The sequence below is a fragment of the Kluyveromyces marxianus genome, chromosome 7 (assembly GCF_001417885.1).
Source record: "Kluyveromyces marxianus DMKU3-1042 DNA, complete genome, chromosome 7".
Lineage (NCBI taxonomy): Eukaryota > Fungi > Ascomycota > Saccharomycetes > Saccharomycetales > Saccharomycetaceae > Kluyveromyces > Kluyveromyces marxianus.
In genome coordinates this window covers 240,180-263,617 of record NC_036031.1, presented here as the reverse complement: position 1 = coordinate 263,617, position 23,438 = coordinate 240,180, and the positions used below count along the sequence as shown (strand labels likewise).

General features: G+C 40.2%; 11 protein-coding genes across 11 annotated transcripts; 7 read left to right on the top strand and 4 right to left on the bottom strand.

Moving 5' to 3' along the window:
- Positions 1 to 450: 450 nt before the first annotated feature.
- PKC1 (protein kinase C) lies at positions 451 to 3,903 on the top strand (the record flags this gene model as incomplete). Its single annotated transcript, XM_022821378.1, has 1 exon — positions 451 to 3,903. One exon carries the CDS (start codon positions 451 to 453, stop codon positions 3,901 to 3,903), a length of 3,453 nt encoding a protein of 1,150 aa, XP_022677745.1.
- A 396-nt stretch (positions 3,904 to 4,299) lies between these two features.
- On the top strand, positions 4,300 to 7,266 carry SRO7 (Rab GTPase-binding protein SRO7; the record flags this gene model as incomplete). The annotated part of the gene is made up of 1 exon (XM_022821377.1): positions 4,300 to 7,266. One exon carries the CDS (start codon positions 4,300 to 4,302, stop codon positions 7,264 to 7,266), a length of 2,967 nt encoding a protein of 988 aa, XP_022677744.1.
- Positions 7,267 to 7,488: 222 nt separating this feature from the next.
- On the top strand, positions 7,489 to 8,085 carry MIX23 (Mix23p; the record flags this gene model as incomplete). The annotated part of the gene is made up of 1 exon (XM_022821376.1): positions 7,489 to 8,085. The coding sequence occupies one exon, from the start codon at positions 7,489 to 7,491 to the stop codon at positions 8,083 to 8,085; it is 597 nt and encodes a 198-aa protein (XP_022677743.1).
- A 123-nt stretch (positions 8,086 to 8,208) lies between these two features.
- On the bottom strand, positions 8,209 to 9,768 carry HTS1 (histidine--tRNA ligase; the record flags this gene model as incomplete). The annotated part of the gene is made up of 1 exon (XM_022821375.1): positions 8,209 to 9,768. One exon carries the CDS (start codon positions 9,766 to 9,768, stop codon positions 8,209 to 8,211), a length of 1,560 nt encoding a protein of 519 aa, XP_022677742.1.
- Positions 9,769 to 10,338: 570 nt separating this feature from the next.
- On the bottom strand, positions 10,339 to 11,406 carry AIM24 (Aim24p; the record flags this gene model as incomplete). Its single annotated transcript, XM_022821373.1, has 1 exon — positions 10,339 to 11,406. One exon carries the CDS (start codon positions 11,404 to 11,406, stop codon positions 10,339 to 10,341), a length of 1,068 nt encoding a protein of 355 aa, XP_022677741.1.
- A 384-nt stretch (positions 11,407 to 11,790) lies between these two features.
- On the bottom strand, positions 11,791 to 12,138 carry EAF6 (Eaf6p; the record flags this gene model as incomplete). Its single annotated transcript, XM_022821372.1, has 1 exon — positions 11,791 to 12,138. One exon carries the CDS (start codon positions 12,136 to 12,138, stop codon positions 11,791 to 11,793), a length of 348 nt encoding a protein of 115 aa, XP_022677740.1.
- A 367-nt stretch (positions 12,139 to 12,505) lies between these two features.
- Positions 12,506 to 13,885, top strand: ARP7 (Arp7p; the record flags this gene model as incomplete). The annotated part of the gene is made up of 1 exon (XM_022821371.1): positions 12,506 to 13,885. One exon carries the CDS (start codon positions 12,506 to 12,508, stop codon positions 13,883 to 13,885), a length of 1,380 nt encoding a protein of 459 aa, XP_022677739.1.
- A 1,739-nt stretch (positions 13,886 to 15,624) lies between these two features.
- GLN1 (glutamate--ammonia ligase) lies at positions 15,625 to 16,734 on the top strand (the record flags this gene model as incomplete). The annotated part of the gene is made up of 1 exon (XM_022821370.1): positions 15,625 to 16,734. One exon carries the CDS (start codon positions 15,625 to 15,627, stop codon positions 16,732 to 16,734), a length of 1,110 nt encoding a protein of 369 aa, XP_022677738.1.
- A 1,077-nt stretch (positions 16,735 to 17,811) lies between these two features.
- On the top strand, positions 17,812 to 19,194 carry VMA13 (H(+)-transporting V1 sector ATPase subunit H; the record flags this gene model as incomplete). The annotated part of the gene is made up of 1 exon (XM_022821369.1): positions 17,812 to 19,194. The coding sequence occupies one exon, from the start codon at positions 17,812 to 17,814 to the stop codon at positions 19,192 to 19,194; it is 1,383 nt and encodes a 460-aa protein (XP_022677737.1).
- Positions 19,195 to 19,333: 139 nt separating this feature from the next.
- ACF4 (Acf4p) lies at positions 19,334 to 19,990 on the bottom strand (the record flags this gene model as incomplete). Its single annotated transcript, XM_022821368.1, has 1 exon — positions 19,334 to 19,990. One exon carries the CDS (start codon positions 19,988 to 19,990, stop codon positions 19,334 to 19,336), a length of 657 nt encoding a protein of 218 aa, XP_022677736.1.
- Positions 19,991 to 20,309: 319 nt separating this feature from the next.
- CSN12 (uncharacterized protein) lies at positions 20,310 to 21,617 on the top strand (the record flags this gene model as incomplete). The annotated part of the gene is made up of 1 exon (XM_022821367.1): positions 20,310 to 21,617. One exon carries the CDS (start codon positions 20,310 to 20,312, stop codon positions 21,615 to 21,617), a length of 1,308 nt encoding a protein of 435 aa, XP_022677735.1.
- Positions 21,618 to 23,438: the final 1,821 nt, after the last annotated feature.

The window sequence follows — 23,438 nt, the reverse complement described above, 5'->3', positions numbered from 1 at the left end:
CTATGTAGCATTAAGAGTTTGTGTTATTCTTCTTCACGTGACTCTTTTCCTTTTTTGCCTTTAGTCTTATATCGATTTAGCCATTTCAGGAAGTGATGTGGCGAGGTAAAGAAAAACAAAAGTTTGATCTCTACTATATTATGCAAACAAACCTCTAATCTTGAAACATCTGCCTGGCGGGGTTTTTACGAAAGGATCACAGAGTTGTCCATTGACTGTTGATTTGCTAGATACTACTAAAAAGTTTGCTGATCTATTTTAGAGCTCTCATTCAAAATATTAGCTTCGAGAGCTATACATAAATAGTCAACATTTGTGCTTCTTTTTTTACACTGTTTTAATACTGAGACCGGGTTTGCAGTTAAAATCAAGAACCAACCTTTGTTAGACTTTGGTTATACCACAAATTAGAGTGTCCATATTGATTGCTCTGCAGCGTTTCTGGTAAAGATGGATATCGATCATAAAACTGCAGGTCCTGTAGAACAGGAAATCTACAAAAAGATCGACAGAGAGAAGAACATCATCTTCGGTTCCAATCAGTTGAAGAAAAAGACTGACAATGTTATGGTTATTCAAAAATGTAACACCAATATCAGAGAAGCTCAACAAAATATTGAATATCTAGAAGATCTGTTGAAGAAGTTAAAGTTGAGCCAACAACCTGATGTACAAAACGGTAATGACGTTAACTCTCATCCTGGGTTTGGCCAGCTCTCGACTATTTCTCCGGAGGAGTTTAGATATTCGAGGTTAGATCTTGTAAAATATGACTGTCCTTCTCTCTCTCAAAGAATTCAGTACATGTTACAACAATTGGAATTTAAATTGCAGGTGGAAAAGCAGTATCAAGAGGCGAATGACAAGTTAACTAAATTGTATCAAATTGACGGAGACCAGCGAAGCAGCAGCGCTGCACAAGGTGGTTCCGTTGAATCAAAGCACAGAATACAGCTATTAACTAAATCTTTGAAAAAATATCAAGCCATAAATGTTGATATTGACCCATTCAGAGACCACACAGAAGAAGCTACTCAACCCAAATTTAGGAGAAAACAGTTGTCTGGTACTCTAACTATTGGCGTAACCGCTATTAGGGACGTAGATCATATTCAATCTCCTTTGTTTTCTAGAAAACCAGAAACATTTATCACCATTAAAGTAGATGATGCAGTTAAGGCAAAAACAAAACCTTCAAGAAATGATAGATGGCATGAGGATTTCAATATTGTCATTGATAAAGGTAATGAAGTGGAAGTCACTATTTATGACAAGGTTAACGACCGGGTCGTTCCCGTAGCCGTAATGTGGCTACTATTGTCGGATATCGCAGAGGAGATCCGTAAGAAAAAGGTTGGCCAACAGCAGAAGCAGGGTCAAACGCAAGGAGAATGGGTTCAGGCTTCGAGAATTGTTTCTGCTCAATCCAAGAGTGACCAATCTACATTTGCAGGTGAAGTAACTGAAAGTCCAAATACTACGCATCCTACGGAGAATCGCCCCGAAACTCAAACCCCAAACTCTCAACATCTCACCACCAATACCTGGTTTGTTTTGGAACCTGCCGGGCAAATACTCTTGACATTAGGCTTCAGCAAATCCAATACTACGCAAAGAAAGAATTTGATGGGTGGATTACATCGTCATGGTGCTATCGTTAATCGTAAGGAAGATGTTTATGAACAGCATGGTCACCACTTCGTTCAAAAATCATTCTACAACATCATGTGTTGTGCATACTGTGGTGAGTTTTTAAGATACACAGGTTATCAGTGCCAAGACTGTAAGTTTTTATGTCATAAAAAGTGCTACTCACATGTTGTTACCAAGTGTATTGCTAAAACTAGTAATGATTCTGACCCTGAAGAGACTAAGTTGAACCATCGTATTCCTCACAGATTTGTGCCAGTATCTAATCGTGGTACCAAATGGTGTTGTCATTGTGGCTATATCTTACCTTGGGGCAAAAAGAATGTTAGAAAATGTACTGAATGTGGTGTTATGTGCCATGCCCAATGTGCTCATTTAGTTCCAGATTTCTGCGGAATGTCTATGGAAATGGCTAATAAAGTGCTCCTCACTATTCAAGATACCAAACGTTCTCAGCAACAAAGAGGTACAAACAATATCAAAGTTCACAAAAACAAACCTCAACCAAAGACTCCAACTGATTCTAACAAGAAATTCAGCAACGCGTTTGACCAACCTGTTGTTCATCCAGGGACTATTAAACCAACAACACCTGCAGAGGTTAGAAAAGACCAAGTTATTGATCGTTTGAACAATTTCATTACCCAGCATGATAGCCAATATGAATCATTTACAAACAGTGTCGGGAACACATCTCCTCAAAACAAATCACTCCCATTCAGTTTGGATCCTGGTTTATCACCTGATGTTGGTGAACACAGCTTTTCGAGTGGTGGCTACCAACAAGGATACACTTACGATCAAGTTCATAACTATCAAGAACCATCCAGTAATAATCCGGAATACTCTAATAGTGATGACTACAATAACGTAGGAAACACTACTCAAGAGTTAAGAGAGAGACTAAGAAGAGAAGAAGAAGAACGCTGGTACTTAGAAAACGCAAGATCACAGGAGGAACAAACCCAACAAAAACAATTGCACCAAGAACAGTCTTATTACATACCAGACAAATTACCAACTAAAAAGAATGACTACGACTTAGTCGAAGAAACTGTCACATCCCAAGAAATTCATTCCGAGACCCCAACTCCACATAGTGAGTCTATCCATGCTCCTACTTCTCTGGAAGCACCAAGCTTACCACCTGATGATATTAGTAAGGTTGTTAGCAAAAGCCCTCCTTCTTCTCCACAAAAATCGTACTCAAGTGGTACTAGACACAAGAGAAAGACTCCAAAGAGAAGAAAAGTTTCATTGGATGACTTTGTGTTGTTGAAGGTGTTAGGTAAAGGTAACTTTGGTAAGGTTTTACTAGCTAGATCGAAAAACACAAATAGTCTCTGCGCAATCAAAGTCCTAAAGAAGGATAACATCATCAAAAATCATGATATAGAGAGTGCAAGAGCGGAGAAAAAAGTTTTCTTACTAGCTACCGAAACCAAACATCCTTTCCTCACAAACTTGTACTGTTCTTTCCAAACTGAAAATCGTATTTACTTTGCCATGGAGTTTATTGGTGGTGGTGATTTGATGTGGCATGTTCAAAACCAAAGGTTATCTGTGAGGAGAGCTAAGTTTTATGCCGCTGAAGTTCTTCTTTCATTGAAGTATTTCCATGATAACGGTGTTATCTACCGTGATTTGAAGTTGGAAAACATCCTCTTAACTCCAGAAGGTCATATTAAGATTGCTGATTACGGTTTATGTAAAGATAATATGTGGTACGGGAATAAAACTTCTACATTTTGTGGTACTCCAGAATTCATGGCTCCTGAAATTCTAAAAGGACAAGCATACACCAAAGCTGTCGATTGGTGGGCGTTTGGTGTCCTATTATATCAGATGCTGTTGTGTCAATCTCCTTTCTCTGGTGATGATGAAGATGAAGTCTTCAATGCCATCCTCACTGATGAACCATTATATCCAATTGATATGGCAGGGGATATTGTACAGATTTTCCAAGGTTTATTGACCAAGGATCCTGAAAAGCGTCTAGGTGCTGGTCCAAAGGATGCCCTCGAGGTCATGGCTGAGCCATTCTTCAGTAATATCAATTTCGACGATATCTTAAATCTACGTGTAGAGCCTCCATTTGTTCCTGAAATTAAGGCCGCGGATGATACCTCTTATTTCGAAAAGGAATTCACATCAGCTCCTCCAACTCTAACACCTTTGCCATCGGTCCTAAGCTCGGATTTACAAGAGGAATTCAGAGGGTTCTCTTTCATGCCGGAAGACCTGAATCTATAGTTCAAATAAATATAATAATCAAGTAATTCACTCCTTTTGCATAAAACTGTCTATTCATAATTTACATTCATCAACATACTACCATTCATTTCAAAAGGATGTATATATATATATATATATTTGCAATATTTCACAATGTACAACCTCAAATCTGACTTATCATTAGTTTGGCTTATTGATCCTAAACGTCGTAATGCTTTCTGATTTTACGTTTCACGTGTTTTTTATTTCGTTCCCAGTATTTTAAGGCTTATATTTATATATTTATATTTAAAATAGAGAACCATCATCATCGTTGTCGTTGTACTACAACATACCGTATGAACTCTACCAAGAAGCTAACAAAAGAGAGTATAGAATTGGTACATTAGAGATTAAATTATATGATACATACAGATGTTCAAAAGTAGGAAACTCAAGACTGTCTCTAATGCCATCAAATCTGTGGCATCTAGAGATGCATCGAATGGTATATCATCCAAGATGTTTGAACTTTCCGAAGTAAGCAGATATGGTATGAACGGAAAAGTCACTAGTTTTGCTTTTGATCCAGTTCAAAGTCTCCTAGCAGTTGGAACGGATAGTTGTGAGGTGCATGTTTATGGTAAACAGCAGGTTGAAGTTGTTTTTACTCTCGATGTTGAAGGAATAAAAGATATAAGGTTTGTGAAGGGAATATACTTATTGGTGCTTGACTCTAAAGATACTATAAGTGTACTGTCCTTATACAAGAAAACTTTACTTTCTTCCTTCTTTGTTCCTGGAAAGGTGACTTGCATTGAAACCGATCCATCTCTAGGTTGGGTCCTTATTGGTTTACAAAGTGGAGCTACCCTTGCCTATGATATCGATAGAGATTTCCTCTCCCGATTTAAAATAGAAAACTTGCAGAAAAGCAGATATTTTGTAAGAGAACATCTATCTCAAGTTGTGTCTATCCAATGGAATCCTAGAGACCTTGGGACTGTTCTCATCTCGTATGACAAAGTAACCGTGTTGTATTCATTTGTGGAAGGCGAGGTAAAACAACATTTCATTCATGAAGTTGATGGAAAGGTTATTAAAGTTTTGAAATCTGTTTTCCATCCTAATGGATTGAACGTGATGACGATCCACGAGGGGAATTGTCTAGTATTCTGGGACTCTAATACAGGGAAGAAAATTGTATCAAGGTATTTACTAGACGATGGTCCAATGTCTGGCTCAATAAACAACACTAATATATTTAAAGTTTCTTGGATTCAAGAGAAAGACGAGAACTCCACCTCTTTACTCTTTGCAGGAGGAACAGGTGATGCTAGTTCTGGCGAACATAGTCTGACTTTGATAAATCTTGGCCCTACTCCGCTGTATTCCGTAACATCGTATGAGAAAATGGCTGCATATTATACTCAACCCGTCAGCGAAAAGATAATTCCAATCCCAAACAACTCACCTGTCGTCAATTTCTTGCCACTTGCCAATGGGAATCCTCACTATGGAGGAAATTTTGCTCCCATGGTCATCCTAGTCTTATTAGAGGATGGTGAGATAGAAACTTTGTTATATCCTTCGGGCCATATAACATATAAAGCATCTTTGTTTCCTCAAAGTATCTCATGGATAAGACCTGCAGCTACAACTTCTTTCGCCACGAGTGTGCCGAAGAAATCATGGATCGGAATGATGTCAGTTACTTACAACAAGGACTATATCTTGCAAGGTGGAGCACCCGCCAAGAAAACCCTCAGAGTCCATGAAAGTAGATCAGCATTATCTACTGGCCATACCAATGGTTCAGTCAGAATATGGGATGCTTCTCATGGTGAGTTAGATGAAACCTCCGTTTTTGATGTCAATGTTTCTCATTCTCTCAATACCGCTCATTCAGTAGCTGTCGATCACATCTCTTATGCGGGCGAAACTGCAGAGCTTGCAGTATCTATCGAATCAGGAGATGTGGTTCTTTACAAATTCCAAGTCAATGAATACTTCACTTCAACTAAAGATGCGGCTCTCGAAATGAATTTCAGAAGATTCTCGCTAAATGACAGACCAAATGACATTTTAGTTGATATAAGAGATAGGGCACCAAATAATATTAGAGAGGGATTTATGCCTATAAGTGCCATTCATGCCAGAAAAGGCAAAGTTACCTGCCTATGCAACAGCAATATCGGATTTGTTGCTATTACTTACGAAGATGGAACATTGCTCGTAGTTGACAGGAGAGGTCCTGCTATAATTTTCTTAGACAACATTTCAAAAATTTCAAAGGAGAGAAGTTCTTACATATCTTGCTTAGATTTCGCAATTATGGAATACGGAGAAGATGGATATTCTTCTATCCAACTTTTATGTGGTACCGATATAGGGGAGGTACTGCTACTAAAAATAATCCCTGATAGAAGCGGAAGGTATTCCGTTCAACCATATGATGCATTCAGAGCTACCGATGATGGCCCAATTGTTTCCCTTGCAACAATTTCTAAGGTCAATGCAAATTCGTGCACGGCAACTATTCCACAAATGCTTCAGCTTTCCAAGGGCCTAAGAGTACCTGCACAAGTTATCGCTACAGGAAAAATGGATGTGAGACTTGTAACTCCAGGAAAGTCAAAGGATACTCATAAGATTTTCAAGTTTCCTATCGCATCATCAGGGTTATCTATCGTACCTTTCACCAATTCTAAAGGTGAGCGTTTATCATCTACCGTTTTGGTGGTCATTCTATTGAACGGTGACATCAAGGTTTTGTCTTTACCAGAATTGAAGGAAATTAAATCATTCTCTGCATTATCAAAAGTTCAGGCAAGATATATGAAAGAGTCCTGCGTCTTGATCAACGGTGATATTGTATACAGATTAAGCAAGACAGAAGCATGGCTTCTAAACATTGTGAAAGAAGATCAAAATACCATCTCGTCTAAAATGGATGAAAAGACAGATACCTTATATAATCCAAATCTCAAAATCAGGTCCAGACCATACTACAATACATTACAATGGGTCCGTGGATCTATTTATTGCTCTTCCGAAGACTTGGACAATATACTAGGTGAAAAGAGACCAGAACCAAAGTTCGAAGAAGAAAAACTTGCTAACGGAACTATCGTACTTTCTCAGAAAGAAGAGGTTCGCAATACACATGAGCTGTCAAGTAATGGTGAATTCCAATATCAGGCGCCAGTAAGACATGGTGCAAAAAGTGGTGGCTACGGTGCATTCAGATCTATAAACAGGGCCGTTCAGAACGGAATGGATACGCTTGAAGACTCCTTTAATGATTACGCAACTGCTGCTAATGAAACCATGAATGAAGCTATTGAACAAACAGGGAAAGACTTGATCAAGGGTGCTTTCTCATCCAAAATGGGCTTTTGAGGATAGCCCTCTTGCCTTTCTTTCTATGCTTTCTCTGAGGTCTCGTGCAAATATTATAATAAATTCTGATCTTCAACGGAACTGAAAAATACTACAATATATATTATATACATATAAAAGAACCAAAATGTATAAGTAATCAGATATAGCGAGAACATATGGTATTGGTGCAGCAAAGGACAATAGGGTAAGAATAAACATAAGCTCATTGGTAAGCACAAGATGGGTTCAGATCTTATTATTGATACTCAACTCCCAGAATTTGACGATGCGGCAGAGGCAGGCTTCTTACATAAGGACATATTGTTTGATCCCAATGGTAAGCTAGTAATAAATCGTGAAAGGTGCATCAATCCAAAATTGATTGATAACTTCTTTAGATTTCTGAGACACGGTAGTGATGATGTACTAAAACAAAAACTTAATAATAATAAGAGTGCTACAAACCAAGATAGAAACTGTGATGCCGTTTTGAAGAGTGTACTTTATCCCAATTGGAAAATAAGACATGACATTATTTCTTATTGCGAAAATGAGTTGAATAGCATGCAAAAAGAGCTAAATAGCTCTTCAAATATGGATAATGAGAATCAAAGACCAATAGTTACCGAGAGAATAGATCCATATGCAGTGAAGGATATGTTAACAGAGAAGGAGAATCGTTTCAAGGATTATAGAATTCTTGAGAATTGGATAAGCAATCAAAAGAATATTGAAAGCATTATCCAAATAAGAACATCATCCGTGTTGAGCGAACAGTGTGGAAACAACAGAGACTACATTAGAGAATTCGAGAATTTCATTAAAGCAAACAAGTAGTTCTTTTTTATCATTAAGGACTATTCTAAACTTGTAAATAGTATTATACAGTTTATATATTAACGTCACACACCGCATATAGCGCGTAGCATCTAGTATGATGGCCGAAGAAGGAAAGTTCTCTTACAAATCCTTGATTAAACGGGTGATTTCATCAACTCCATTCTCGTGAACTTGGGCGAGTTTCTCCTTCACTGCTGGAATCAAGTTTGCAGCATCCACAAGTTCACCATCATCATCAGCAAATTCAGGACCCAATCTCTTGATACGAAGTTTGTTTTCTAGGTATTCTTCTTTACCAAGAATCACTGCGATAGGACAACCAGACTTCTCTGCTGCGTCAAATTGTTTTCTTGGATTAGCCTTGGACTTGTAAACGTATTCAGCTTCGATACCATTTTCCCATAAAGTTTTGGCAACCTTCATTCTTTCTGGCAAGTAACCGGTCCAGTCCTTACCACCACCAAATGCCATGACAAACACTTGAGTGGCTGTTGGTCTAACCTTATCACTTTGTTCGACACGTTGTTTGATCAAAGAGAATAATCTCTCCACACCGAACGACACACCAACACAAGGAATCGAAGTTGATTTTTTACCAGAAGCTTCGGCAAACATGTTAACCAAATTGTCGTAACGACCACCAGCAGCAATAGAACCAACACCTACGTACTCGGAAGCATCATCGTCATCCTTCTTTTGCTTCTTTGACTTTTCTTTCAATTCAGAAGCGTTTTTTGGTGGGGCAGAAGCGGCGGTGACAGCTTCGTAGATTAGACCGGTATAGTAATCCAAACCTCTGGCCAAGGACAAATCGAAAGAGATGTAGTTTTGAATACCGAAAGCATTAACGTAACCGATCAAAGTTTCAATCTCTTTCAAACCTTCCATGGCTTTCTCGTTACCTTGGATAGCAGCGTCGTTGGACAAAGTGTTGTGAACTTCTTGCAAAGAGCCATTCAACTTGACATATTCACCAATTAGGTTAGCAGTTTCTTCAGTCTGACCCTTTTCGACGGTGATTTCCTTCTTAACAACTTCCCATGGAGACTTGTCCAACTTGTCAACGGCAGAAGAGATTTTTCTAACATCTTCGTCCTTGACACCGGCAATCTGGAAGATACCGTCTAGAATCTTTCTGTGGTTCAACTTGATCTTGAAGTCCTTGATACCCAACGAAGTCAACCCTTCCACTAAGATAGACAAAACTTCAGCATCTGGAACCATGGACTCATAAGTACCAGCGATATCGAAATCACATTGATAGAACTCTCTCATACGACCCTTGGTCATGGCTGGTTGATCTCTTCTGTAAACCTTAGCAATGTGGTATCTCTTGATGGATTGGACATTGTTCATCGCAACGTATCTTGCAAATGGAACAGTCAAATCGTAACGCAAGGAGCACAACTCACCACCTTGATCCTCCAAGTTGTAGATCAATTTGGAGTCTTCACCATATTTACCAGCCAAAATTTCACGAAGCTCAAAGACAGGAGTATCTAGCGTAATACCACCGTGTCTCTTAAACAACGAAGACAATTGACCGAAAATGGCTTCTCTGATAACCATATCCTTTTCGGCCCAGTCTTTGGTACCCTTGGGGGTCTTCAAAGTAAACTGCAGCTTACCAGACTTTGGAGCTGACTTTGGAGTTGGAACTGCTTCAGATGGAGTAGACATTGCTCTTGCTATATTCTTTACGACCCGTAATTGACTCCGAATCATACACCGATGTAAGAATATCTATATTAGTGATTGTAAGAAAAGAGACTTCTATGGATGAAATAAAGTCTGTCTAATTACAATACAATAGAATTGAATATCAAATTCCTGTTAATACTTAACGGAAAAAAAGTTTGGAATGGATGTTGGAAAAAGGAAATCAAAAGGAAAATGAATTTAAGGTTCGAAAAAGAATTCCTTAGCTTCTACAATGAAACTGCTATATATCGTACTAAGCGTTACTATTCCTCTTCATCATTTCTTTCACATAGTACGAACTGAAAAGCTTTAACACTTCCGAAGTTCTACCAAAGTTCCTCTGTCCGTCCATAGAGAGTTTTACTGTGTGGTGAGAAGGAAAAAAAAAAAATTTTAGCAGTCTCGAAAAAAATAAAGAGACCACGTGACTTGATGTGATATAATGTGACCTGACGTGATATGTATAAACCGTGAACTAGACGTACAACCTTACACAGAGATTAATAAGAGATAGGTAGCGGAATTGGTTCAATGACCCTCCTTCTACGTTCATTTCTTGTTAAGAAGGGATGAGGTGTTTCTAAACTTGATAGTCGAGTCCTTCGTAACGCTGGCGAAGCTTAGATAGTTTTTAGCAGGCTTTAGAGACATAGCGTGGTCGGCCCAGGAAATGTGATTGGCGGACTTAGGGTCAGTTTGCACTAATACGGTTCTTGGGCCTTTGACCCTAACAAAGTCAGACGAGTTGTATGATTGCCATGTGGTTTTTATGAAGGATGCGAGCTTTTGTAGGAACTGTAGGAAGGCATTTGCAGTTGTATTGTCAGCATTAGTGTCATTACGGGTGGAGTTTTCGAGTTGCTTAGAATCAGTATGCTTTAGCGTCGAGGACTTTTCCAATGTGACTGCCTGGCTGAAGTCGAGCTTGTTGAGGCCATTGATGGCTAGGATTCTATTCTTTTGTAGAAGGATCTGATCTTCTTCGGACTTGAGTTCCAACTTGTAGATAGAGCCGCTGCCATTGAGCAAGACGTTACCACGACCAGACAATTTCCCATAGTTAGAGAAGACGGATATCTTGTTAGAGAGCCATCCGAAGTAGTTTAGGTATTTGTGGAACCATTGGATGGAGAGCGATGAGTTTTCTTCGAAAGAGAGTATACTGTTTGGGTTGAGAACTATCCAGTCGTACGTCCCGTTCAACTGCAATAGGGAGAGCGTATCTGAGGGCCTTACAGAGGAAACGAGACAGTTAAATTGGTTGGTTCCCACAACCTTATCGAACCTGCTCAATGACAGTGTGGGCCACAATTTGAACCATTTCTTGAACGACACACTAACGTTGGACAATCTGTCTGCATCGTGAATCGAAACCAGTGAGCGGTGCCTCACATACAGTGGAATAGAAGGGGACACTTGAATTGATGCTAAAGTGGGATTATCGCCCAAGAGCTGGAACCTAGTGGTGCTTGTAATGGCGCCATTTTCTGTGACCGTTTGATCCGATTCATTTTCGAATAGTGGCTTCAAGTCCAGTTGTGGACTGGATAGTACATTGGATGGAATCACTGTTGTTGGTGATGGTCTTAATATCGAAATAGAACGTTTCCAAAGCATTATGCAGTTGATTTTGAGTGTATGCAGCAGTTCGGGGCAACGATATCAGCGTTTCTCTCTGTGTTTTTTTTGTAGTGGAACCATGTATATCTCACTACCATACATACAATATTAAGTTTTGACGATTTCTCGTATACGGCCTTTAAAAGAAAACTGAGTAAAGGTGATTGGACAAGGTTAGAGAAAGACTAACCTGACACAACCCAAAAACACATCTAATAAATGAGATTGTGGTACCTTAATTAACTGAAAGAACAACCACAATGTATTGGATCTTATCGACAGCTAAACAAGCCTAAAATTATTTCGCTATTCCTGTATGTGAGCGAGAATATATATTATACATAATGTTACATAACGAGATTGTGGGACTGCCTCCCCACTTCACTCGTCTTCTTGAGCTCCAGAGCCTGGAGCAGATCCCTGTAATTGCTTAACGAAGAGTGCAGAACTGAGCGAGAATATCCTGTCGTTGTCGTCCAAAGTGTGCGCATGGGACGAGTGGGAATGGTCCGATAGTATTTGTTGAGCTGAACTGTTTTTATTAAATCCTTGGAAACCCATCAAAATATTTCCCATCCGTGAAGATGGTTTCTGTGAGAGATATGCCGTCTCTTTATCGTATATCTCCTGTTCTAGAGCGTCCCACTTGGCCTCCAGCTGCTTCTTCTCTTGCAACGCATCTCGAAGCTTTTTCCTTAGTCGCTCATATTCCTTCTTTTGTTCATCCATAGTGACTGGAAACCATAAATATATATATATGCACTATATGACTCCTTTAAAACCCGAAGCACCAGTGGAGAGTGAAGGAATGTCCACACTGTGGCCAAATCTATGGTCCGTATTCGAGCGTTCTACTGGGTAGATTGCTTGGGTCTAGTAGCTGTTAACTGCGTATATTCGAACAAAGAGAAGTAAAACCGGGTAACTCAAACATTCTCAGCATCAACATTGAAAAATTGGAAAACATCGAAAGAATGGAAGGTAAACAACGTTTAATAGAGTTCAAAATTGATGTTAGAGAGAAGAGAGCTTGGCATTAGGATTGTCAATTAGGCATTAGGAACTGTGAAAGGACTACAGAAGAATTGTGGAGAAAATGTCTGTAAAGATAGTAGTAGTACAGATCTCTCAAACACGGGTTGTTTGCGGTTTTAATAACCAAGATTTGCCTAGTTTAACTTTGCCAGCGCAGTACTTGACTTATAAGAGCGAGCAAGAACCAGAGAGAACATCGGAACAAGGTTCTGAGGCATCGAATGATTCAATTGTGAAAGTTTTTGATAAATGGGACATGCTAGCGCGTTGTCAGGATCCTACAGCGGAGGTTTACCAGTTGTACGATAAACAAGGGCTTCCATGCGATTGGGATGTAATGGATGAGCAATGGTCGTACATGTTCAAGAGACTTGGTCTAAAATTTGAGGACTATCCAGTATGCGTGGTTTTGCCAAACGAACTAAAAGCTAGCATACGTAAGAAGTTTGTGGAGCATCTGTTGGGATACGGCATTCCGATGGTGCAACTGCTGAACGAACCTGTTTGCAACACTTTAAGCCAGGGCAGACCTAGCGGCATTGTTGTGGATATAGGACATACTGGTGTCAGAGTAGATGCGGTTATCGATGGTGTTTTGTTCAAGCAGTACAGGAAGGAGAACAAGATTGGGGGAGCGTTTTTAAACTGGAAGATATGCGACCATCTTTTGAAGAGGGATGCGAACAAATCGACAGAGGTTTGGAGGGATGCGACCGAATGGCTACCAACGTTTAAGAACACGATGTTACAGGTGTCTCCTATAGAATTGGACGCAAACCATGAGATTGCGCCCCATTACCAGCATATGGTGTCTCCAATGGACCACACGAAGAGTTTCCTTTTGGAAAGGAAACAAACGGTTACATTCACCAACAAGCAGCTCTATGCTATTGGTGAGCTGCTATTCAAGCCTGTGATAAACATTGATAAAAGCGGGAGCACAGATACTGCAGACTCTACTGCTGCCAATGGCAGCACCAACGGTGGAGACGCACCTCCACCAGAAAAGTTGATCGGAATCGTGGGGCTAATCAGATCTTGTATCCAAAGCTTGCTCAACGGCGCCAATGCAGGCGCAACTACGGGTGCCAGTGCTGGAGGAGCCTCTAACTCTGGGGATGGCTCATTGGGCGGACAAGGCAGCAACGATAGCTCCAACGCACCATCACATAACTACACTTCAGAACAACTACAAAGCATGCTATTAACGAACATCTTAGTTACTGGAAGCACGTCCAACATCCAAGGACTCGAGCAAAGACTACTAAACGATATTTCAGTATCATTGAACGACCTAACTACGGTAAGACCGAAGATTTTGTTCAAACCAACAAAGCTAGATAGAACGTTCCAATCGTGGCAGGCGGCCACTACCCTATGCAGACTACCTCTACGCGAGTCGTTGTATGCATGGGAAACCCTTGAAAGAGAAACCAAATGAATGAATGGCTTGAGCAAATGCAGCCAGCCAGTCAGTGCTCGAGGGCCTGGAGGTCTAGAGGCCTAAGAGGCCGGACGTCTCGAAGGGGAAAAGGGTCACGCATTAGCCACCACTGCTTACGAAGCTCAGATTGGATTGGACTGGATTGGACTGGATTGGACTGGACTGGACTGGACCGGACCTATTCCGCTTTGTTTGCTGACTCATTCATTCCACAGGACCGCCAGCAGCAGCAGCAGCAGCAGCAGCAGTAGATCCACCGACGGCTGTGAGGAAACACAGGTTACGCATGTACGTACGTATGTAATGTAATAGTAGTAATAATAAAAACGTAGCGTAGCGTAACACAACAAAATCACGTGACTAGCACTCGGTTTTATCTTGTCTCTTTTTGTTTCTTTCCCACTCATTCATTGCGTTGCATTCCTCATTTGCCAGGCGTTGCGCTGTTTAGCGTTCAGCACTGCGCTTTTTTTTTTCTTCTTCTTCTTTTACTTTTTACTTTTTTTCCCTTTTCCCTTACCTCAGCGTTTCTTTTCCTGTATCTGTTTTTTTCGCATAGGAAACTGGCAGTGCTGCTCAGAATAGCATGCAAGGGAGTCAGTCCGTCAGTCACCCAAAACAGAATAAATTGAAAGAATGAAAAAAAAAAAAGACGCATACCGTTAGACAAGATAGAGTGGGACATTTCTTATCAGAAAGTAAACACCATGTCTATTGTCATAGACATAAACAGGGACACGTTATCAGTAGAGCAAAACATACGACCGTCACTTCTTCACCAGTATATCTCTCACTCCGCCCAAGCTAAGCCTGAGTTAAAAGGTCATGTGTCCGCTAATGGAAAGCAAAAATGTCCGTATTTTTGCTTTTCTTTCGTGATATGTTTGGTAAATACAACCGCTAATAATGGGACACACTAGCCAAGTGGGACATAGGGGGAGTAAGCGGGACATAGAGTGCGCCCCCACTAGCTAGACGGACTACATACAACTAGTACACTACATAGCGTAAGGGAAACCTAGTAGGGAAATCCCTGTTTGATGATGATATGATAATGCGAATGCGATTAGTACGGTACTACGTGCGTACTATTTTTTATTATTATTGTTATTATTGTTATTATTAGTATGAGAGCGCTATAATCAGCAGTGGGGCGCTCCGAAGTCAACTAATCGAGGGATAGAAAGGCGAATTTAGTGGACAGGGCCAATAGAAAGGCTAATCACCACCAAAAATTGATTAATTTTCATTTCCATATAATAAGTAATTATAATGTGACACACGAGTACACATTATCGTATAAATACAACTTGTTTTTGCTAATGCTGATATAAGTTTCGGAACTTTCCTTCAATTAGTTTTGAGATTGGAAGTTGGATAGATAGATAGCATTTCGTTTTCAGTTGTGGTTCCCGGTATAAGCAACAACCAATCCGTGTCCATTCACTGTCACTTGAAAGGGAGGAAAAAGAAAGAGACTATTTTATCTGTCACTTACTTACTTTAATTTAACATTTCCACAAAACAGTTCAATTTTAATTTAATTAACTGTGTGCTTTTTTGACTGATTATATTTTATTATATTTTCATTGTTAACGTTTACCTCGTGTTTGAAGCTGTAACGTTACTACCATTATTGTCATAATATTATAATATCTCTAGAAGAAGGAGTATTATTATTATCAACATCATTATTTTCTATTTATTATAACAATTATCTTATCCCGAGAAAAAAAATGTCCGATATCGTTGAAAAGACCACTATCTTGCAAAAGTACTTGGAACTAGACCAAAGAGGTACCATCATTGCCGAATATGTTTGGATTGATGCTGAAGGTAACTTGAGATCTAAGGGTAGAACCTTGTCCAAGAAGGTTACTTCCGTGGACTCCCTACCGGAATGGAACTTTGACGGTTCTTCCACTGGCCAAGCCCCAGGTCACGACTCGGATGTGTACTTGAAGCCTGTTGCCTTCTACCCAGACCCATTCAGAAGAGGTGACAACATTGTTGTTTTGGCTGAATGTTGGAACAACGACGGTACTCCAAACAAGTTCAACCACAGACACGAAGCTGCAAAGTTGTTCGAAGCCCACAAGAAGGCTGAAATGTGGTTCGGTTTGGAACAAGAATACACCTTGTTCGACCAATACGACAACGTGTACGGCTGGCCAAAGGGTGGTTTCCCAGCTCCACAAGGTCCATACTACTGTGGTGTCGGTGCCGGTAAGGTGTTCGCTCGTGATGTCATCGAGGCCCACTACAGAGCTTGTTTGTACGCTGGTATCAACATCTCCGGTATCAACGCTGAAGTCATGCCATCCCAATGGGAATTCCAAGTCGGTCCATGTGAAGGTATCGCCATGGGTGACCAATTGTGGATCGCTAGATACTTCTTGCACAGAGTGGCTGAAGAATTCGGTGTCAAGGTTTCTCTACATCCAAAGCCATTGAAGGGTGACTGGAACGGTGCTGGTTGTCACACCAACGTCTCTACCAAGGAAATGAGAGCTCCAGGTGGTATGAAGTACATCGAAGATGCCATTGAAAAGCTATCTAAGAGACACAACGAACACATCAAGCTATATGGTGCCGACAACGAACAAAGATTGACTGGTAGACACGAAACCGCCTCCATGAGTACCTTCTCATCTGGTGTTGCCAACCGTGGTGCTTCCATCAGAATCCCAAGATCCGTTAACAAGGAAGGTTACGGATACTTCGAAGACAGAAGACCAGCTTCCAACATTGACCCTTACTTGGTCACTGGTATCATGGTCGAAACTGTCTGTGGTGCTATTGAAAACGCTGATATGACTAAGGAATACGAAAGAGAATCTTTGTAAACATTTATGACCCATAAACTCTGATTCTTCTTTTTAATTTTTTTCATTAGAAAAATTATTTAATTTTATGTTCCTTAATCCTGGTGATTACATTTCTGCTGTATAATAGCTTCCAGATATAATTTTACGTACTTTTCCCATAACAAATATTTCCCAGACCAAGTCAAAATATGATTTAAGATTTAGTCATGTCTCGAGTTACGAGCCGCATCAACGACAATTTCGGCTCATTAAACTGAGAACAAGACTCGTTGAAGCGTTGCAGATATCACGTGACACATATTGACACGTCTTTTCACGACATCGGCTCGTTTCGAAAAAAAAAAAAAAAAAAAAAAATTATTTCTGTCGTTGGTGACCCTTTAGTGATGAGACCCTTAATAGAGATGATATTATGGCAGGCCAGAGCAATTCTTCCCCATACCAAAGGGTTATTTCTCCATGACGCTATTGCCTTATAAGTACCGATAATATTCTCTCTCTACTGCAACCTGCACTACTAATTATATGCGACAAATGTGGCCTTGGGTTAATTTGACGCATGAAGATCTCGTTTATGAAAAGAACCAGTTCCAATCTTAGTTCCTGGATCTATGTATACTACGTAAAAAGTCGAGATCGGACAACAAAACACAAGCCTTTAAATCATTGAGCACTCTCCTTAACTCTCCTGGTATCATAGTGACTTGCAGCGTAATAGCCCAATACTGGTCTACAAGAGGCGGAGGGGAAAACGGGTAGTGTCACGTGGCAAAAATTTACCCGGTAATCATCTTAAGCCAAATTGATATCTTTTTTTTTTTCCTACTATAATGAATTTCTCGCTTGCACATCCACATATCTTTCAAAATAATATAAAAAAATAAAATATGAAATATAAAACAGAATAAAAGGAGGCAGCACAACTTAAGGTAACCCGCTTGCTTGAGATAGGGCAACGAAGTCGAAGTGGCGTTCTCAACAGGTTTCGCAAGTGTCCTTCAAGCATCTAAACCTCTTCAATCTTTTTTTGGAGGAGAGATTGCCTGTTAGAACGATCGAAATTGTCGTATTATTGAGTGAACAAGAAAAATAAGGATGAATTATCAGTTCAAGCATATACTACTGGATAGTACCCATTTTCAACAGATCCGTCACTCGTTGAACTCCAGAACGATTGGATGGGATGCATTGGTTCGCTCATCGGAGATTAGCAAGTTTGATGGAGAAACTACGAAGAAACTCGAAAGTGGAATGTTGAAGAACGAAAAGATCGATATGCCTTTGGATACAGCTTTGACAGCTTTATTACACATTCTAGCGACATCAAACAATTTGGATGTGAACAAATGTGTTGTCAACCTTTTGTCCCAACTTTTAACTTTGGAGCCTTATAGCGAAGAACTCATCACACTTATCTCTAAGAAAGACAGTAAGAAGGTGTTGTCTCAATTCTATGAGCACACATTGAACAAAGGTTTAGTTGAGGAACAGTTCAATTTGATTTCTGCGTTCACCTTTGTTTCTTTGCTCTTGCAGTTCGAAGATGTAGAGTTGACCTCCAAGCTTTTGGAAAACAAACAATTCCAAAACTTGTTCAAATCCGAACATAAGGATGCTGTCTATCTAGCGATCAGATTGTTACAAGAATTGACTGTCAACAAGACATACAAGCAACTCGTCTGGTCACAACATGCTTACTACTTGCCTATCGTATTCGAATCCATTTTTTCGATCAACGAATACCAACCTCAGCAAACAAACACCAACAATTTGCAAATCCAATTACAGTACTATGCTCTAATGATCATTTGGTTGTTAACGTTTGACCCTAAAATAACCGAGGCATTTACCAAACAATACCTATCCCAATATCTCCAGCTACTTGCTCTAATAAGATCTACAATTAAGGAAAAGGTGGTTAGATTATCTGTATCTATCATTTTGAATGGTATCAGTGACTCCGTCAAGAACCACAAGTCAACCGTGAAGAACTTAATTTTGCTTGGAAATGCTATTCCTACCTTGAACCAAATAATGGAGAGAAAGTTTTTAGATGATGAACTAAAAGAAGATCTTGCTACTTTGAAGGAATCATTGGAGACAGAGTATCACGAATTGACATCCTTTGATGAATATATGGCGGAATTGAATTCGAAGATTTTGTTGTGGTCACCAGTTCATCAAGATAGTCAATTCTGGTTAGATAATTTGGACAAGTTCAAGGAGAATAACTGGAAGCTATTTACTCAGTTGATAGATTTGTTGAAGGAGTTCGTTGCTGAAAAGAAGCCTTCCGCTGTAAGTCTTCAAATTTTATTGAATGACATACGTAAAGTTATGGAATTAGACAACGATTCAATTAAGAAAGTACAAAAGGACAAGTTGATAATAATGCAACTTCTACAACACCAAGACTCAAAGGTTAAGTACGAAGCACTAAAGACAACTCAGGTTATTGTTTCAAACACTTTCAAATAAAGAGAGCAAAGATGCCTAATTTCATATTGTCTATAAAGAGAATACAAGTAAGTTTTGCCTTACCTTAAATTTGTAGTGGATATATATTAAACAACGTGGAATATAGTTAATCCAATTGAATAGAAGTTTCATTATACCGTTAATCCTCTTCGCTGGATTTATCATCGGTTTCATCGCCTGATTCAGAATCAGTGTCATAGTTGTAGTTTAATCCATTTTTTACAGTGAAATGATGAATTCCGCTATTCTTATTTTTTGCCATCAAATCATCATACTCCTGTTCATCCTCATCGTCAATGGTGAACTCTTTAAACTTTTTAAGCAAACTGGAGCCATTTTCTTTGAACAGTTTCCATTTTGAAGTAGGGGATCCTGGAACAGACTTTTGGGGAGAGATGCTCCTCACTTTGGATCTGAAGTCTGAACGACTGCTTCTTCTGCTCTCAGGTACACTTTCTGCTTGTTTGACAACTGGTTGAAGTTTAGCTTGCAGGATCTTCAACTCCTCTTTTAAGCTAGACAATTTTGATTCGCATTGTAAAATTTCATCTTCTACCTGGGCAATCTTGGTTATTATTTCGTCTTCTGTTTCTTCAGGTTCCTTCAAGTCATTAGCTATGTTAATTTTTAAAGCGGCCCTCCGTGGTGATTGCGGTTGTGAAGATGGCTTCTCATTTTCCAACTCCTCTTTTTCTGTAGAGTTTCGGCCCGTAGCTGAATCCTGACTATTTTTTTCTTTATTAACAATATTCAGCTTGTAAAGGCCAGTGGAATCACTTACAATTCTTTTACTCATGGCGAACAAGAAAGATACAGTTACCTAGTTTCTCACTGGCCCCTAGTATTCACGTAATTATACATTAGTAAAAACCTTGGTAGCATATCTATGAGTGTGTGCCTTTATGCAATGAATTAAGAATTACTGTTTACCTTTTTTTCATTGCATCAATAGGCCTCACTACATTGAAAAATAAAAAAAAAAAAACCAGAAGGAATTAAAGTCAAGAACCAAAAGGAAGGATGTAAACGTTCATAGTCTCCATTGAAACGGAGCCCCGTTACTATCATATAGCAGGAAATAACAGAGGTTCAGGCGGTAGAATATCAAGGAAACTATGGCACAATTAATATACGTTTGTTTTCGGGATAACATACTAAATGATTCCTTCAAAGACTTGGTAAATTACGAATATGATCATCAAATAAAAGTGTCGAAGCCGCATTTTGCTCTCAAGGAGTTTGACAAGGTGAGCCAATTGATAGAAATATGCAATGACATGAAGAAAATGTACCAGAAAGACAATGCTACAATTTCTGTTCCACTATTCCGTCTGGCTTTGGAGCAGCTTCGTGTGTTGAACAGGATATTCGAGAACAGAACAAATTGGATGATACCGCTTCTGTACCAAAGCGGTGAACAATTGTACGATATAGCGAACACACTTGACACGCACAAAGAACAAAGCGGCGGCCGGCTCCAAAATGATGAAGAGGAAGAGTCTTTCTTGATTCAAGCAGGAAGAGTGATCCATATGACACTAAACACATGCTTCAAAGACCGAAACGAGAATGAATTGGAAAACAAGAAAATAGGTGTCTTTTATTTTGCCACACTTCTATTCAAACTATACTACCGCATCCAAGCTTACGGCCTTCTTTCAAACATGTGCAAAGTGTTTGAGTCGCGCTTGAATGAGATTGATCCATACATTCGCAAAGTTGACAATGACCTCATAATAATCCGCTTTAAGTACTACATGGGGCTATACTACGGATACGAGAAAAATAACTACCAGCTGGGCCACCAGTGGTTGAACGAAGCGTTTGACATTTGCCGGAGATACGAAACGATAAAGGACACTCACGCAGTACGGACCCGAGTGTTGCTCTACTTGATTCCAATGAAGCTCATGCACACGAGACAGTATCCAAGGCTGCAGGTGCTCCAGAGAACGTATAGAAAATTGAGCAACTTCTACAAACCGCTAATAACGAGCATATGCACGGGGAACCTCCACGAGTACGACACCTTTGTGCGCGAGAACGAGTTGTTTTTGGTGTCCAGAAACTTGCACGTGACCATCTTAAAATTGCGCGAGCTAGTCGAACTAAAGCTCGTCAAAGTGGCATGGAGCTGTAACGGGGCCACTACAAAGGTGCCGCTAGATATTGTTGCGCGAGCATTCGCCTTTGCTAGCGGATCACGTGACAAGAACAGGAAGAAGGCCGACGCTGGTTCTTCTAAAAACGGCGACTCAAGCGCCGCCGATGATCTCGATGAGCTAGAGTGCATACTAGCAACGCTTATAGCGAAGAACTACATCAAGGGCTATTTGTCACATACACACCGGGTTATGATGACAAGCAAGGCTCCGTTCCCGAGCCTTGTAAAATCCGGGGTAACCGGAATATCCCGGGGCTGAAAAACCGGGTGTATCATACATACATACATTACTAGACTAAAGAGTAGATAGATAGAGGTGAATCAAACCAAAATTTAGTGTAACACGTACCCAACATGGCTATGTCGGGCATTAAGCGCCGAGGCTGTGTCCACACCTGCCCCTCAGCAGCCCGGGAGGGCACCTGACTACCTCCGAGCACAACAATTCTCTGATTTTCCAACTGCTACCCGGCCACTACCCCCACGCAACCTTCTCATTTTTCCAGTGTGGGTCCACACCCGCTGGCTTGCCCCTCTTTTCCCACACCTACACACACACTTTGCACCCGCATGTACCGTTTGTCTTTGGAGCCGTACCTGCACGTGATCTACAATGAGGCTGCGGCGTTGCCTAACCCGGCATCTACTGCCGCGCGCTTCCTCCTGCCCCCCTGCACTACTACCCCTAAAACCAGAAAAAAAAGACAAAAGCACAACGCTTGCCTTGCCTGGCCTTCCCTGCTTTCCTTCCCGGGTATAGTTTAAACTTTCATCCCTCGCCGCGCACTTTAAAGTGCGCTCGTCTCGGAATGATGACAAAAAACTCAGAAACTCCCGCAGGTATAGTCGCGCGGTGCTTTTTCAAAAGGCTGAACTTCCTACGCATACGATGTCCCCGGGTAACATCCCGGGGTCATGCATTTTGGTAGGATCTCAATGCTTCTCTCTCAGAACCAGCAGTACTGAGCCCACTTTTCTAGAAAAAAAAAGCGGGTTGCCAGTTCAAATTCCGGTGTCATCATTCATTCATTTTTTTTTTTGTTTGTTTGTTTGTGCATGAACCAACCATTCAGTCATACATCTGAGTAATAACAACGTGCTATGAGCATTGTGTTCTGAGTTTTTTCTGGTCACACAAACTGGGATTGATGACCCGGTGCTGACTTTTCTCGTTCCCTTTGCCCTGCCCTGACGATGATGGTGATGATCTCATCTCCGGGTGCGATGATGCAGTAGTAGTAATTTCCAAGGAGTTTGTCATGAATGCATGGATTAGTGGTCATTCATGCTTGTAACGTGCTAAGAAGATGTAATTTACAAAAAGTATATAAAGACAAGGGACCTGAGTAATGTTGAAAGAAGTTGTTGATGGTTTATGGATTATATCTTGTATTGTTTATATATAATTATATATTACACAATCCCCATCAACCATAGAAAACAGTTTTAATACTATTTCCTAAAGACAAATAACTAATTATTCACACGCACACACAAACAAAATCTAAAATGGCTTTCCTAGTTTTGACCTCTGAAGTTTCCAAACCATTTGTTATCCCATCTGTTTCCCCAGTATCGCAACCATCTTCCAGAAAGAACTCTACTGCTGCTGGCACCGAAGATGCTTTGCTGTAGGTGAGTTTTCTCCCGCAGCTAAGCTGGTCTAGTTACGTGCTTTAAGTGTTTTTTTCTTCCCTTTCACTTTCTTCATGATAGGTCTTCTCACCTGTTAACCGTGCGATTCACGGCGGGTTTTGAGATTTAGTTGACCTTCTTTTTATCATTTTTGGCATCGGTGCCGTATCATGCATTATACTTCCCTTTCGAGTTCGGGCCTTGAGATTCTACTGGCTATAACCTTTGGGCTCGATATAAGCGAGCGGCCTTACTTTTGGTTGTTGAACTTTTATACTTTTTACCCCATATTATTAAATAAATATAACTATCATAATAATACCATGTACATTATTATTACAATTTGTGTCTTTCCACATCATATTATTTATTTTATCGTTCGGTCCAATCAATCAGGTCCAACCAGAACACTGGTTGTTGGTTGTGTATTCTGTTTTTTTTTTTG